The sequence below is a fragment of the Actinia tenebrosa genome, unplaced genomic scaffold (genome assembly GCF_029948245.1).
Source record: "Actinia tenebrosa isolate PJP-AT-01 unplaced genomic scaffold, QUT_ActTen_1.0 PGA_scaffold16__25_contigs__length_10494907, whole genome shotgun sequence".
Taxonomy (NCBI): domain Eukaryota; kingdom Metazoa; phylum Cnidaria; class Anthozoa; order Actiniaria; family Actiniidae; genus Actinia; species Actinia tenebrosa.
Genome location: NW_028292576.1, coordinates 10,014,410 through 10,030,741, shown reverse-complemented (window position 1 = coordinate 10,030,741; position 16,332 = coordinate 10,014,410). Strand labels below are relative to the sequence as shown.

Sequence of the window (16,332 nt, the reverse complement as noted above, 5' to 3'; positions counted from 1 at the left end):
CAATATATCTTAGAAACTCATGAATAATTCATAAGCCTTTGGTAAAATTGGAGCTTCCATTACACTTCACATACATGGAACTTTATACCTGATAAAAAACCTTATTAATTTTCAAAAGATCTTAATGAGGATAAATTTATCAGAGATATGATGTGTCCACGTTCATCACAAAACTTTGAGTCTCATCAAGGTCAGTCTCATATAGGATTACTGACGACCTGCAAAATTTCATAGACTAACGCCCCTAGGCTTGATCACCATGTGTGGTGGTTTCCAAGTCACTGCATAATCAGGGTCTCCCCACTTGCCTGAATGGGGGGAGGTTTACTGCGAATAACACCCTCATTGCTGAAACTAAGCCTAGCCACTTAAAATACAGTTGTAATAGTTTATTGATACGATGTAGGACTAAAACTTAAAGCACCCTCCCCTCCCTCAAAAAGAAGTTTAATATTTAAAGTGCAAGCGTGTTTAGAATCTAAAATGTGCTATTGTTGAATGTATTATCTCAACATCATTCCCAAGCAGATTGACAGCTGTCAAAATGTTCTGAATATTTATAGTACTAAATACAAATACAATTGTGTTTGCATTTAACATGCATACAACTATATCATTACAAATATTCATACATTCAAATGCATTATTTTTAAGTCGTAGTTTACTAAGACAATCAACATCAAAATACATAAGCTACATGAATAAAATAAGGATTGAATTAATTGCCTACAGTAAAGAAAAACTAGTTTCCTAAAAGTTTCCTTTTTTGTGCATAATAGAAAATTTAAAAGTTTAGATTATTATGTCATTATAAACTAATGAAATATTTTGAAATGGTACGGTGTGTAATTATTATTAGATATCCATTGCAATTTTAACCTATCATAATTAGTAGCTTCCTCAGGAACCCAGGGGTAAAATTGTGTCGCTCGTTTCTATCTACCCGAAAAAATAAGAAAAAAAGCTACAGAATTTTACCCCTGGGTTTCCGAGGATGAGATAGTAGAGGAGCACATAAAACCTTGTAGCAGATGTCAAAGGGACAGCTTGTGATAGACCTTTGTCACTTAGCAGCCATGTTTATTCCCAGCAAGAATCAAGCCTTTGCTTATCCTTTCAAACTTATCCTGAAGTGCTTGAATGTGAGGCCAGATGGGCAAAAATAAATTGTTTCAGCCAAGATGGCAGCTACATGAGAAAGGTCTATTGACCTTGACTGATGACACAATTAAATCCCCTTCACAGTTCCCAGCGCCTTCTTGAAAGGTAGCCATGCCTTTGCATTGAAGCGAGACGAATGGTGAGCTTGCAATGATAGAGACCTTGAAAAATTATTCACACGTCTCTATCATTGCAAGCTCACCGTTTGTCTCACTTCAATGCAAAGGCACAGGGAACTGTGAAGGGGACTATTGAAAACAAACATGTTGCAGGAAGACAGGTATTTTTAAGATGATTTAGAAGTAATTATCAAAGGTCTAGAGGCTAATGTATATAAAAGGAAATGGTGACAAGGAAAAGTGGAAAAGCTCTGTGAAGACCGTATGTGCCATTTAGGAGCTAGGAGGATAGGTACAGGTACATCTTCAAATTAGGACGCTTCTTAGAGGCTGTAAATGTCCCCCTCTACTATAAACTACTAATGCTATTTTCATGGATCTAGTTTCTCCCAACAATGGAAAACAGTAGCTTCTTGTAGTCACCACTGCAGTCTCCTTCAATCATCTTGTACACGGTTTTGTGGTACTTCTGTAGGAAGGCTTGCTTTATTTCTACCAGATCAATCTGCAAAATGCAAACAAGAATGAAAGTTATAATGCTAAAAATACTAAGTATTAAAACCCAGACTGTTAGAAGTTCGATTCATAGAAGTGAAAAAGCCAGACGTCTAGAATGTTATACATTAGATTGTTGTAAAAACCTTCAAATTTTATCAATACCCTGAAACAACCTCGGGACTAATCAACTACTGTAACTTACAGATTGAACCCTGAAACGATCTCCGGGCTGGTCTAAGTCAGGATATAGCTAACTCACAGATTGAACCCTGAAACGATCTCGGGGCTGATCTAAGTCAGGGTATAGCTAACTCACAGATTGAATTGGAATTCATGTGTAGCATGCAAGGTTTCATAGAGGGAGGAAAACTGAAACCCTGATCAGAAAATCGATAGAATCATGGGAACCTGGGGGGAGGGGGGGTTACTCTTGCTGGTTTAGCTTAGGGATGTGCTCCTGAGCCCTCTGAACCCTGACCCTGTTCCAGAGTAAAATCGCTGAAATTCATACCCTGTTCCAGAGTAAGATCGCCGAAAACCATACCCTGCTGCAGAGTAGTGCAGGAGAGATTGTGATTTCATATACCCTGTCCCAGAGCAAGTGCGATTTTATATACCCTGTTCCAGAGTAGTATATAGGGGAGTACCCCCCCCCCCCCCCCTGGCAAGGGAAAGAGCTAACAAACTCTGCTCATGTGTGCAGCTGAGTCAAGACCCCAGATTTGAGAGGCAAGTGTGTGCCTTTCGACCTTTAATTCCCTAAATTAAGAGTTAAATATAAAAATAGGTATGGTGATTCAAAGAAAAGATGAGATGTGGTTATACACACCTCAGAACGTGAGACAATGACACGAATCAGCAGGCCATCATTCGTACCAGCACCTTTCATGGACTTCCACAAACGGTCAGCAAAATATTCAGCAGGGTTACGTGCGCACTGAACTAAATTCAAATACATAAAATCAATCAGGCAGTGTTGATGGATTATATACATTATATACATCGTACAGCTAGAAGCAACTCTGTGTTTAATTTGTTTATCCAGGAGGGAGAGAGGGGAGAAGGCGGTGGTATTTGCATTTCAACCCAAACAAGAAATCTGACCCCCTTCTCTTTCTCTCTTCTTTTCCATTCCCTTTTTTTTAACAAAATGCTGTGGGGTTCGAATTTATTTGTATAGCCCCACCCCACCACCCTTGAACCAGATTTTTTAATGACCCCCCCTCCCTTTCAACTCCCACTCCCCCATCCCCCAACCCAGTAAAAAATAAAAGATCCCTTAAATTAGTGGATATTTACCAATGCACTTGAATCCTGCTTTGAGGTCACCTGACATTTCACGGTCAATACTGTTCAGAATATCTCTCTGCGAAATCTTTTAAGTCAGAACAAAATCACGTTAGAACTAAATACAGAATTGAAAAAAAATTATATTTCACAATATGAAAAATTAAATAAAAAATGTCAAGGAAAGAAAATACTTTCTGCACCCAGGGTATTATATATACCATTAGTTAAGAATAATATGACTCTTTGCCTGATCATGGCACACACTACACTTATAACAAGATATTACAATTTCAGAACATGTACAAGGCCACTTTTGCAACGACAGGTGAAAAAAAGAGAAAGGAAAAAAAAAAAAAAGATGTTTGGCCAAATCTTAACTGAAATAAAAGAAAAAAAGGGAAAATGACAAAATAATTTAATTCAGCCAAGAATAACATTTATCATAAATAATAAATTAGAAATATTAATTATTAAAATGTTGAGGAAAGAGCTGACCTTCACATATTCATCAAAAGTAGCTCTTAACTGTGCAAAGCTTCTACTGGCCAAGACCACATTAAAGCGAGACTCATCTGTACCCCACTTCTTCTCACCAGCCTAAACACAAAAAAGATAAAATGATCAGTTGAAGGAACACTGTCGTACATGCTCTTTTCTGCTTAGCAGTTTTCGTATGACTGTGAAAAGATAACGGCATGAACACGGTCATGACACGGCAAGGCATACGCCAGACAAATCACATTGCACGAGAATTTACACTTCATCAAATAAAATGTCTGAAACACAGTTCGGAACACGGCGTGGACATGGTCACACCAATGTCACAGCACTGTCCAACCAATCACATTGCACAAGAAAAAAAAAACCATGCATATGGTACCAACTTTTTCACAGTCATATGAAAACTGCTCTATGCAGGAAGAAATGAATATATGAAATAACATTTCTCAACCAATCACAGCATGCATAGCAAAGCTATTATTAATGTATATTAATAGTAATACTATTAATACTAGTAGAGTTATACTAAAACAATTATTCACCTCAGGCTCAGTGAATAAAGGAAATATATACCTTGGCACTCGAAGAGTGGACTCACAGCTTGGTAAATATTCCCTGATGTGCACATTGCTTTTGGCGAATAATCGTCAAATATAATTGAGTAATATTATTAAATTATTAATTACAGTGAATAAGTCTTGTGCTTCTTTTTTGGCCTTTTCCAAGTCCACTGTTGTTGATTCATCTCTGTTGGCCTGCAACATTGCGAATAAATGATTATTTATTAATGGAAAAAACTGTAATTCATGCTAGTATGCACAGTGTAGTTCCAGAAAATATCCATACCCCACCAACAGAGGAAATTGGAAATTCTGGAGTGGATAGGGGGTTAGACAAAGAACAAAGTTCCTGGGGGTAGGGGGGTCCTTTTACAAATTTTCTCCATGGTGGAGGTATGGATATTTTCTGGATTTACAAATTCCAAATATAGTAGAAATAAATGTTGAAAAAAATCATACTAATTTACTGGGACTCAGAGGATACTGTAGTTTGTATTGTGGTTTCATTAAATGATGATGTTTGACCTGGCCATCGAAATGTGGTTAATCCGCTGCAATAGTCCCCTTCACAGTTACCAACGTCATCTTGAAACGTAGCCGGGCCTTTGCATCGAAGCAAGACAAAGGGTGAGCTTGAACATGTGAATAATTGTTCAAGGTGTTAAAAACAGGTCTCTATCATTGCAAGCTCACCATTTGTCACGGTTTGATGTAAAGGCACCTTTCATGATGGCGCCGGTAACTGTGAAGGGGACTATTTTCTGGTCATTACCTCATAATGCAACAAGTTATGTTACATACCTGACACATGGACACCAATAACCTCTTGAAGTGACCACTTGTTTCACTGACGCAATCCTTCTCAAGATCACGCTTGTAATCTAATGAAAACATTAATTGTACCAATGTCTATTATGGTACAGTAGGAACTCATGGATAAATTGAATCACCGTAAGAAGCTTTGTTAAACTGACGTTTCGCACATTAGTCCTTCGTCTTACTCCGACAAAGGACTAACATCCGAATTGTCAGTCAAAGCTACTTACAGTGATTCAATTTATCAATAAGTTCCTACTTTTTTATTCAGAAACACCGATGCAGTCTACACCAATTCTATACTAGTTATCATCCACTCATTTGTCTATTGTGGTACAGATGCATTAACTAAATACAGGGAACCAATACAGGGAGTACAGAGAAGTGGGGTGGACAATTTTTGCCCCCCTCCCCCTCCCTCCATTTAGAGTCTTATGTGGGGCCTTATGTGCTTCCTCTTAAAAAATATTACAGCTTATTTACTCACAGTCAGTGTAGGCCTGCTTAATTGCTTCAATTTCCTATCCAAGATAAAAAGATAAATTATGTTGTTACATGTGAAAAATCAACTTTCTACTGCCAGGTAAAAACATTTTATCGATTTATCAAAATAAATGTTACTGCGTTTTATGGCAGTCCTGTTGTGTGGGGGGAGGGGGGGGGACAAAACCACCAGAAACAAACTGGGGCCTCCACATTATGCCGGATAAATTTGAATCCGAATTTTTATTTATTCGGTTATGCCTACCGTCCACACTAGTCCGGGCGAATCCGGAACAATTCTTCACCGAAAACGAATTTTTTCAAATATGGTCTCCAGAGTGGAACAATTTGAAAATCCCAGCTAGCCGTATTAGTGTGGACTGGAGAACATTTGGTAACTGAAATTTTTGGAATATGATGACTTTGTGATTGTCATGGGAACATGGCGGGAAGGCTAAAAATTCACTGTGGGCTCAATTTCAGCTTCGATGCACATGCTCAGATGTGCAATGAAGTGTTTTTGCTGCCTCACGAAAACATTTTATCCGTTTTCATGTGTGGATGGAAAACTTTTTTTTCGGTTTCGGTGTGAAAGTTGTGGATTCAAATTTACCCGGCATAGTGTGGACGGGGCCTGACTGGGAGCAGCTCTGATCTAAGTCAGGGCACAGAAAAGATAATAAAAGATATCAGCTGCAAATAAGATTAGTAAGTTTTTACCTTGTTGGTTCTCGTGCACAAGATGTCAATCAAAGTCTCCTCATCTGTGCCAGCACCCTGAAAAAATAGTAGACAATGGTTTTTGTGAATATTCACCACTTGAAGTCGCATGAAAAATGCTGTCCACAGTTTCTAGTTGAGCTCGCTCACTTTTTTCCTTGACTTGAAGTTGTGAAAGGCCCATTGGTCCTCTTCTTCAGTCGTTTCATACAAGGCTCGTAATGTAACTATTACGCATGTTCTAATATTGTAGTAGTTTATTGTACTAAGGTAGCCTTACCCTCATGGCTCTCCTAAGACATTTGGCATCATAGAGAGCAGATGGTTCAAGCATAGCAAGAAGGCAGTCTTCAAGGTTTCCACTCAACTCAGATTTGAGATCATTCATCAAATCCTTTCCATACATTGTTTTGTATCTCTTTCTTATCTCCACGCGCTGCGCATTTGATCTTTGAGCAATAATTTCGATCAATTTCTGCTCGTCAGTTCCTGGATAAGAAACACAAGAAAGTAATAAATAATAATTTGATCCATATTGAATAAATAAAAAATTGTTTTAGTATCAAAAAAAACTAGTTGGACAAATATATAATAGCCTCCAAAAAATCTTCAAATTTCATCAATACCAAGAAACAATCTCAACACTTATCAAAGTCAAGGCATAGCTAACTCACAGATTGAGTTGGAATTTAGCATTTTAGGTTTTGCAGAGGGAGGAAAACCAGAGAACCCAGAGAAAGACTCTCAAATGAAGGGGGAGGCCTATCAAACTCTGCTTACATATGTGTCATGGCAAATCCATGAATCAAACCTGAGACACCCGAGGGTTTTTCTCATGACCAACAAAACTATATTCACTTTATTACATACCAACTCCTCTCATTGCTTTCCTCAGTAGCTCACAGTCAGCTTCTGCATCAAATGGTGATTTTGCCACAATGGTTGGATGTCCATATCGCTACAGTACAATTAAACATTATTAACCACTATACATATAGAGAGAGTGACACTTGACAGTCACAACGTATGAATTAATAATGTGGCCCTTTATATTTAAGGTCTCTAAATGAGATGCAAACACAATGTATTTTAATTGGTAATCCAATGTAAGTCACAGTGAAGGTCTAACCATAAATTTGCAGTTATTTTTAGAGCAAAGGCAACATCTTCAACCCAGATTACTTTACAGACCATACTGTAAGTGCTGTTTTGTACTATTCTGTACTATACTAAGATATTAAATTCCATCATTTTAGCATACAGTAAAGCCCTCATTATATAAGAGAATAATAAAATGATTGAATACTTACTGTAGTTGTAATAGACATGGAAGCCATCTGCGAAGTTGGTGGGGCACTACCACCCTGAAGAAAAAATTAAGTAAAAACAGGATATCACATGATCATGGATATAAATAAAAATCAAACAAGGAACTTCATTCTCAAGATAAAAATCACACATTTCTTTCAAAGTCTCAAGTGTTGGAATGGTTTCAAAGAATATTTTACTTACGGCTGATGGTGGTGGTGGCCTCGCGGGTGCCTTTGCAGGAGCTGGATCTTGTGCTGGGGCTGGCGCTGAATGATGAACTGGTGCACTAGAAGGTGCTGTGGCAATATCATATTTTAAAAATATTTTAATGTGACAGAGCAGAAAAACGACAAGGCTGCTACTTTCGCAATTTTTTCTTTATCTCTCATTCATGCTAAAAAACGTTTAGTGTTTCATTCATGTCTCTTGTGCTTTAAACTTTTCACAAAATTCTATGAACCTCAAGCAATTCTACTTCGAGGTATTAGCAAAAATGTTAGTTTTTGTGCTGATCAAAATATCATCTCTCCCAACATTCAGGGTGTTATATCTCAAATACGCATTCCTTTAACTTTCCCCAAATTTTGGTAATTTGTTAATCAGCCCAAAAAGAGCCTGTTTATGAAACATTTAAAGCTTATTTATGCATAAGCATCGAAAGTAGAACCCATTTTTCTGCCCTGTCTTTTAATGCACAATAAAGAGCTGAAGTTAATAAAAAATAAATCATGTCATACTATCCTTATTATCTCGTTATCACTATTGACCTCCACAAGTATACAGCAGTGGTGCAACTCAAGGGGGTCAGAATGAAAGTAAAGAGAAGGCACCTTTGGCAACTGCTGTACATTTCATGTATTACCCACAGCATAGCTCTAACTAGTTTGGGTTGGTTTGAGAGGAGGGAGGAAAATCCAGAAACCAAGAGAAACCCTTGGACTCAGAAAGAGGACCAACCAACTCAGCTTACATACTACAGTATAAGACAATTATTTCACAAAAGACTTGTATTGTTACATTTTACCCTCCAGATATTTTGAACCCCTATTAATCTTGAAACGTTCCCCTGGTCACCAAGGGGCTTGAGATATAGGGGCCTCAGACCCCACTGTAAGCTACATTGTAATAATGCTGTAGTTCACAAGCTTAAACCATTGTAGTTGAGGTAAGCAAATATCCAATTTACTGTACTATGAAACTGATGATATCTTACGTGGAATTTGACCATGTCCTCCTTGCTGTTGCATGCCATAGCTCTGTTGTGGCGGTTGTTGTGGCTGTGCAGGGTATCCCCCTGGCGCTCCATATGACTGACCACCAGGAGGTGGGGGTCCACCATATGGCTGTCCACCATGGGAAGGGGGTGCTCCATATGGCTGCTGGGGTGAGGGGGATCCATATCCTGGTGCTACCCCTGGGGGTGGGGGACCTGTGACAATAAAGAAACAAATCCATGAACGTTTTTTCTTAATAATTGCATTGTAAGGGGTATATAATTATTATTATTACATAATAAAATTGCTTTCAAAGAAGGATACACACATACCTGAGCCGTAACCTCCTGGTGGTGGATACCCGCCTGGTTGAGGGTAGCCCCCTGGAGCTGGAGGGTAGCCTCCCGAGGATGGAGGGTAGCCCCCTGGAGCTGGAGGGTAGCCCCCAGGAGGTGGATAGCCCCCTGGAGCTGGAGGATAACCACCTTGGGGTGGGTAGCCAGTTCCAACTGGTGGATACCCTGGTGCTGGTGGATAGCCGCCATCACCGCCTGGAGGATATCCTGGCTGAAAAAGGATAAAGCAAAGCTTGGTATCAATCAGCTGAATGAATCTCACAAATCTCATTACCAGCCTAAAATGACAGGCAAACACTGCCCTTCATGTGCTATCAACCAGAGTATTCTATTGCTTGTTGGTATCAATCAGCTAAATCTCATTACCAGCCTACGATGACAAGCAAACACTGCCCATCATGTGCTATCAACCAGAGAGTATTCTATTGCTTGGTATCAACTAGCTGAATGAATCTCATTACTAGCCTACGATGACATGCAAACACTGCCCACTGTATTCTGTACTTACTCCTGAAGGTGGGTAACCTGGTCCACCATACGGATATGCCATGATCTGTCACTCGAACTCTGGTAGGTACCTTGATAACTTGAACGAGAAAACATGCATTACATTTGTAATCATCACAACCCCACTAGCTATGAGATTTAAATTTTATTGTGTTTATAAAAAGGTTACCTATCTAGATAGCTATATAAAGTGTGAACATGCACTTAAACAATCAAATGAATAGAGGTTATTACACTGCTAGTTGTGTATTACAGCAGGATAATTTTACGAGTAAAAGCAGCCAAATTTTTTTCTGAGTGTGTCTTACGATAAAATATTTTTAGTGCATAATATATAAACTTGTTGTGCTATGGCTATTAGTCACTATTAATTGCTATTATGATGCTCAACCAGAACTGTTGTCATCTAATACACAAGAGACTGCTAGGAAAATGCAGCTCAGTAAAGTGATAACGAGCTCTCTTGGGCATTAGATATTACGACAGTGAAATAGCCACTAAAGCTATAATTATGTGATAACAATTTTGATTTTATTTCATGGATTTAGTATTTGCGCTCTAAGCATAATACTGTATATCTCATATTTCATATCTGTTTGATACTGTCACTGAGTGTTCTATAACAAAATTGTCTAAGAAATTCAATAGCTTTTTATGTTGAAATGCTGAAGCAAAGGACTTTAGTGTGGGAGGTGTGGTTATTGCAATCACCAGGAAATTAAAGCATACCTATATGAGAAAACAATATGCAAAACTAATTAATTTTGCTTTAAATAAAGCACACACAAAATAATATAAGCCGTGCCTGTACATCTGCCTCTATAGAAAGCCATGATAAGTGAATTTTACATCAAATGAAAACGAAAATAGGATGCGACGAGCCAAGAAAAGCTTCAGTTCAGCTCAGCTTTTAAATCTGGATGTGCAGGATAGGTTGCAAATTTATGGAAAGATTCATTACGTTTGCAAAATATAATACTTGTAAAACTAATAAATATCATCTATGTAAATCAAAACCCCAAAATAAATGAAAAATAAGAACAAGGTATCGAATGACAATTATTTGAGTAACTTACAACCTTAATATAACCCAATATATATTTTTTTTATCCGAACAAATAAAGTTATGCAGCCAAGCCCATAAAACAACAACATCCCACCAACTAAGCAAAGAAAACTTATCATATTGTCCTCGAGTTTTTAAAGCATAAACTCCCGATAGGTAATATGGATCAGAGATAACATGAATTAATAGTTAGAAAAAGTTTTAACACCTACTTTTTAAGGAGGAAACCACTTTCAAATGAACCAGCTCGATCGCTATTTTGATGTTTATGTTTGGGACCAGATAATGCATGCATGTGGAAGGACCATGGTAGTGGGACAATTTACGATAGGTACTTGACGAGAAGGCCCTTCTTCTGATTTCATAACATATTCTCTCTTTTCTCTCTATTCTTAAGAAAAATTAAATTAGATTAATTAGGTAATTATCACACTATTTCTATTATAAATGAAATTACATAAAATATTTTTAAAAATAAATATCTCAATAACAGAGGGAGCCCACCTGGCAAGGATAGCGCCTCATGAACAAGAGCATGGAAACTATTTTGACACCCAAGAGAAATTAAAAAAATTCAAGTTAAAATATTATCTTTGTTCTAATAAAATATATAATTATTTGTATTTCTTAATTTATTGAGATTCTCCTTTTATTTCATAGAATTTCTCGTACCCAGACTAAAATAGCTCTGTTAGGAACCTTTCGCAATCAGAATTTATAACCTATATTTTGACAGCCTGTGGCTATAGCTAAGTAATTTATAAATCCTATACAATATATGATATATTTTGATATATACAGTATGTAATTTATAAAAAAAAGTACTATAAGTTTTTGAATGTTGTTCGTACCAAGTCTAGAATGTCCCTGTATTGATAAGGAACCTAGCGCAGCTTGTGTTCCATATATGGTATATTCTTCCATATAAGGAGTATTGCGTAGCATGTGCTCGACAGACCGGCCTTGTTTGACGTTAGCGCAGCATTTGGTCCGCCATACTTTCTTCACTCGACATCAAAACCTCCTCAAATCACGGCGGATTTTTACTACCTTTTTTTCAAATTGAACACCAAAACACTTCACTACTAAACAAATTAATAACCCAACAACATTTTTCTTGGTTTCCGAAGGGAATACATCAACATGGTGGATGATAAAACCAATGCTAAAGATTTAGAGCAATGGATAGAACAGCTTATGGAATGCAAACAGCTTTCGGAGGCTCAAGTCAAAACTCTCTGCGAGAAGGTAAATCGGTTAAGAAAAGGTCTTGAACTTAGCTGTGCAAACATGTGCTTTTCTTATAGTTTTGTCAAAGCGGAATATAACTTACTGGTAATCGCTATTTTGCCTTTTTTATCTGTGGTAGTTCGCGTTGTAGCCGTTGTGTATTCGGCTTGAATTTTGAAAGCATCCTTTACAAAACAGGATATTTTTACATGAATTGATCTTCCTTTTCTGTGTTGCATTCATTTGATTCTTATTAAATAATATCGTATCTCGTACCATGAATTTTGCAGTGGAAACAGAGCAAAATTTTACAGATTGATTTTGGTTGGGAAATTTTGACTGTTGATCGTGAAATGCTCTGCGTTTCCTGTTGAACCAGTTTTTTTCTTGTTGGTATTCTTTAAGTGTAGAGAATATGTTTGATTCCCCTTCGTACATATACCATTTTGTATTTTTTATCAAGTATAGATTATGTAAAATTGTAATGTAATCTTTGCAACAAAGTTAATGACATCAAATATATCATGTGACATTGATAATTGCTGAATTGACACCTTTTCAATCAAATTCAATCCCTAACGCTATGGTAATCATTAATAGTAAATAAATATTAAATATAAAACCACTGCAGTATCATATTGCTAGGATTTTTACAAAATTTCATTTTATTTTCCCAATGTTTTCAAGGTACAATGTCATTTACTTATCACTTAGGCTGAATACAAATGTCAAACTTAGGAAGATCCCCATCTTATTCATTGTTTTCAATGCATTCAACTTATGTTAAGTGTGACGTTTGACCTGAGCCATATTTTCTTATTTTATACGTTTTAGGCGAAGGAAATCCTGAGTAAAGAATCCAATGTGCAAGATGTAAAATGCCCGGTTACGGTCTGCGGCGATGTTCATGGACAGTTTCACGACCTCATGGAATTATTTAGAATAGGCGGCAGGTCTCCAGATACTAACTATCTCTTCATGGGTGACTACGTAGACAGAGGATACTACTCTGTTGAAACTGTAACACTGTTAGTAACATTGAAGGTGAGTTTGCTATTACTGTCATGTATACATTAGTTGCATCAGCCAGCTGAAAGATATTGAAAGTGGCGTTTTATTTTACTAGGTTCGATTCCCTCATCGCATCACAATCCTGCGTGGCAACCATGAAAGTCGACAGATTACTCAAGTTTATGGTTTCTATGATGAATGTTTACGTAAATATGGCAATGCTAGCGTATGGAAGTATTTCACAGACCTGTTCGATTACCTCCCGCTTACTGCACTTGTTGATAATCAAGTAAGTCCTGTAGATCCCTCTTTCTCTTTGATTCTTGAGGTGCATGTGACGACATAGCTACCATATTAGTTAACTTGAACAAAAATTATTTGTTCAAGTAACATGGAAGTACAATCTTTTGTCCTTTTAATTCCAAAACAGGTTGAGTGGGATTTGACTCGTCAAAAAGCATTTGTTTGACTCTACATTCCTAAAGCCCGATGCATACATTCCTGAGCACAGAGCACCATTTTAACTCTGATGTTAAGATTCAAATTGGATGGTTACTGACCACAGGCTCAAAGTTCAAAGCTAATTAACTGCCCCGGGCTCAGGAATGTGTGTTGAGACATTATGAATGTGAAGTAAAACAAGTGCTTTTTGAGTCAAATCCACACTCTACCTGTTTTGGTAGTATTCTCATGGGAAGATATACAAACCTATTTTAACAATAATTACATTTATGCATAATAATATTACTCATACAGTTTACTTTTTGTATTTTAACAAAAGATATTTTGTCTACACGGTGGACTATCCCCATCCATAGACACCCTTGATCACATAAGAGCCCTTGACAGAATACAGGAAGTTCCACATGAGGTTAGTAAGACTGTATTAAGCATTCTCTACTTATCGTTAGAAATATGTTGTGTCCAATGATTACAAACTTACACATCTATTGAGGGAATCTATGAAAGAATTCTGCAATAATGAGGACACTACTAAGCTTCTCGTAAGAAAACTATGGCTGACCCCCTACCTCCATCTTTCCTACGCTATTGAAAATACACCCAATCAGAATATATTAGAAAACTATTAAGTTGTATTTTGGGTGTGTTTCACTCTTCTTTCCAATCAGGCATTGCCGGTGACAGTTTTTCAATAGTATTTATATGAAATAATCATGGATATATGTTTATTCTTCCATCTAAAGTATTCATTGTTTCCCTAAAAATCTGACTGTTTTAGGGACCCATGTGTGATCTGTTATGGAGTGATCCAGATGATCGTGGCGGTTGGGGTATATCCCCAAGAGGTGCCGGCTACACTTTTGGTCAGGATATATCTGAAACATTTAACCACACAAATGGACTGACATTGATTGCCAGAGCTCACCAGCTTGTAATGGAGGTAAGATATTTCCATATGCTTGCAATGATTTTACTTCCACCTGAAATAATTAAAGGGGGAGGGGTATCATGTAAATCAGAGTTCCTGAAATTTGTGTTTACGTTTCAGGGATACAACTGGTGTCATGACAGAAATGTAGTGACCATATTCAGTGCGCCCAACTACTGCTACAGATGCGGTAACCAAGCTGCAATAATGGAACTAGATGATGCTCTGAAATACTCATTGTAAGTAAAACGATGTTGTGCAATTTAGTTATAGAGTTGTGAGAAATACCTGGAGAAGATCATGAACTACATGTAGACCGAAAGTCCTGGCAGGTTTTTTATTCAGTTTTGAAATAATAGGAGAAGATCATGGTAGTTCAAGCCAGAGAATTTTGCCTAGTTTTGAAGCATTCTCTGAGATCTGACTCTTAATGAAAACCCTGTTACATCATTCCTTAACACTGCAATGGCTACCCATTGTTTTACAGCCAGTCACTAAGCATAATTACGATTATGGCAAGTTGTGGTGCAAATTGAAATCTGTGATATCCTTTCCAGCCCCATAAAAACTGCTCCATTTCCAAGACAGTTAAGAGATACATTATAGATATCTGAATTTACAGCACTCTTGTCAAGCACTCATCAAAAAGCACCTTATCCATTGTGACACCAAAAAATGATTTCTGGTCCAAAACAAAGTGCAGTTTCATAAAGATTTATTTTTTCGAGACGAGATTTTTTGTCAAAAGTGAACATTTTCTGCTCTATGAAATGTGTTTTTGTCACTCGGTAAAGATCTATATGTTAAGTGTATGCTTTGTTTTAGAATTTTTGGACCTAAAAAAAATCAACACAATTTTTAAATTCTTTTCAACTACTAAACTCATTCATCATCTGCTTTGATAGTCTGCAGTTTGATCCAGCCCCCAGAAGAGGAGAACCTCACGTAACAAGACGAACTCCAGATTACTTCTTGTAACCTGATTTGACACAAGGATACGTTAATGAAGACTAAACTCAAAACTAACCTTCTAACATGGGATTCTTCATGTGTTGGGTTTTCCCTCAGACAGGAAATCACAGGCAAAGGGCTTAAAGTTTAAACTATAGCTCTGACAAAAATAGTTACTAATCATTATTAGTAATAATAATAATTATAAGTAATGATTATTATTATCATTATTATTAGTTGTACAGAGAATGACAGATGCAGTGTGCTGTATTTTATCTGCAAAGACTCTATCACATGAATTAACATTATGTACTAGATACATCTGTCTGCAAAAATCTAAACACAATATTGAGACAAAAATGTTTTAAGATTATAATAGTGTTTTATATGGGTGTGAAGAACCTTGTATTCTAGGCATGCCTGTCCATATCTTACTGTGCCACTCATTGTATGTGCTACACACATTTCTTTTGACAACTTTTAATAGCCCTTTGCATGCATTATTACCACAGCAAAATGCTTAGCAAATTTCCTTATTCAAATTATTGTGACAATTGGTGCTAATTAACTGATCAAAAGAAAGTGTGCAAGGGATTATGGTAGTGGTAGTATATGATGCTGTAATGCCAAGTGACCTATTGTGCAAATGTTTTGAGGCAGACTTGGTATATCCATGTAAAAACATCAAAGTGAAATGCTGATATCTAATTGGTAAACAGTAGATAGCACAATTAAAAGTTGCCAAAAAGAAATCAATAACTTGTGGAATTGTTCACAGTTTGTTGCATACCACAGTAATTTTGTTTCATATTAACATTACTACTTCATGCCTAGACACTTCACACCCATAAGAAATACTTTTATCTATTTGGGATTTTTTGATGATGTTGTACATACTAAACTAAGTAAAAAATCTAGTTGGAAGATTAAGAAAAAACAAACCTTAATCAAAATAACATGCCCCCCTCCCCTCCCCCCATCTCTGTCCCATATAGAAATGGTTATGATGTCTGTATCCCCCTCCCCTGCCTGTTAATATGGCCTTTTCAAATTAGAATACTATAGTGAAATGCTTGTAAATGTGTCTAGTTCAGATGAATGCCTGTTAATAAAATGTTTTAAGTCATTTTTGAGGTATTACGAGTCAT

General features: G+C 37.0%; 2 protein-coding genes across 2 annotated transcripts; one reads left to right on the top strand and one right to left on the bottom strand.

Moving 5' to 3' along the window:
- Positions 1-374: 374 nt before the first annotated feature.
- LOC116308481 (annexin A5) lies at positions 375-10,904 on the bottom strand. Its single transcript, XM_031718908.2, has 16 exons — positions 10,815-10,904; positions 9,538-9,615; positions 9,006-9,240; positions 8,673-8,888; positions 7,661-7,755; positions 7,459-7,512; positions 7,019-7,106; positions 6,429-6,637; positions 6,149-6,205; positions 5,433-5,466; positions 4,931-5,010; positions 4,256-4,324; positions 3,564-3,665; positions 3,078-3,153; positions 2,608-2,720; positions 375-1,785 (listed from the first exon to the last, which is right to left on the bottom strand). The coding sequence occupies exons 2-16, from the start codon at positions 9,577-9,579 to the stop codon at positions 1,660-1,662; spliced, it is 1,596 nt and encodes a 531-aa protein (XP_031574768.1). The 5' UTR covers positions 9,580-9,615; positions 10,815-10,904; the 3' UTR covers positions 375-1,659.
- Positions 10,905-11,544: 640 nt separating this feature from the next.
- LOC116308487 (serine/threonine-protein phosphatase 2A catalytic subunit beta isoform) lies at positions 11,545-16,310 on the top strand. The gene is made up of 7 exons (XM_031718917.2): positions 11,545-11,850; positions 12,667-12,876; positions 12,959-13,132; positions 13,625-13,714; positions 14,084-14,245; positions 14,354-14,472; positions 15,139-16,310. Exons 1-7 carry the CDS (start codon positions 11,746-11,748, stop codon positions 15,209-15,211), a joined length of 933 nt encoding a protein of 310 aa, XP_031574777.1. The 5' UTR covers positions 11,545-11,745; the 3' UTR covers positions 15,212-16,310.
- Positions 16,311-16,332: the final 22 nt, after the last annotated feature.

Coding starts and splice junctions, on each gene's coding strand:
- LOC116308481 (XM_031718908.2), bottom strand. CDS start 9,579: ATGGCATATCCGTATGGTGGACCAGGTTACCCACCTTCAGGA. Junction 9,241..9,537: donor CAGGTTACCCACCTTCAGGA/GTAAGTACAGAA, acceptor ATCCTTTTTCAG/CCAGGATATCCTCCAGGCGG. Junction 2,721..3,077: donor AGCAGGATTCAAGTGCATTG/GTAAATATCCAC, acceptor ATTTGAATTTAG/TTCAGTGCGCACGTAACCCT.
- LOC116308487 (XM_031718917.2), top strand. CDS start 11,746: ATGGTGGATGATAAAACCAATGCTAAAGATTTAGAGCAATGGATAGAA. Junction 13,133..13,624: donor CTGCACTTGTTGATAATCAA/GTAAGTCCTGTA, acceptor TTTTAACAAAAG/ATATTTTGTCTACACGGTGG. Junction 14,246..14,353: donor CTCACCAGCTTGTAATGGAG/GTAAGATATTTC, acceptor TTTACGTTTCAG/GGATACAACTGGTGTCATGA.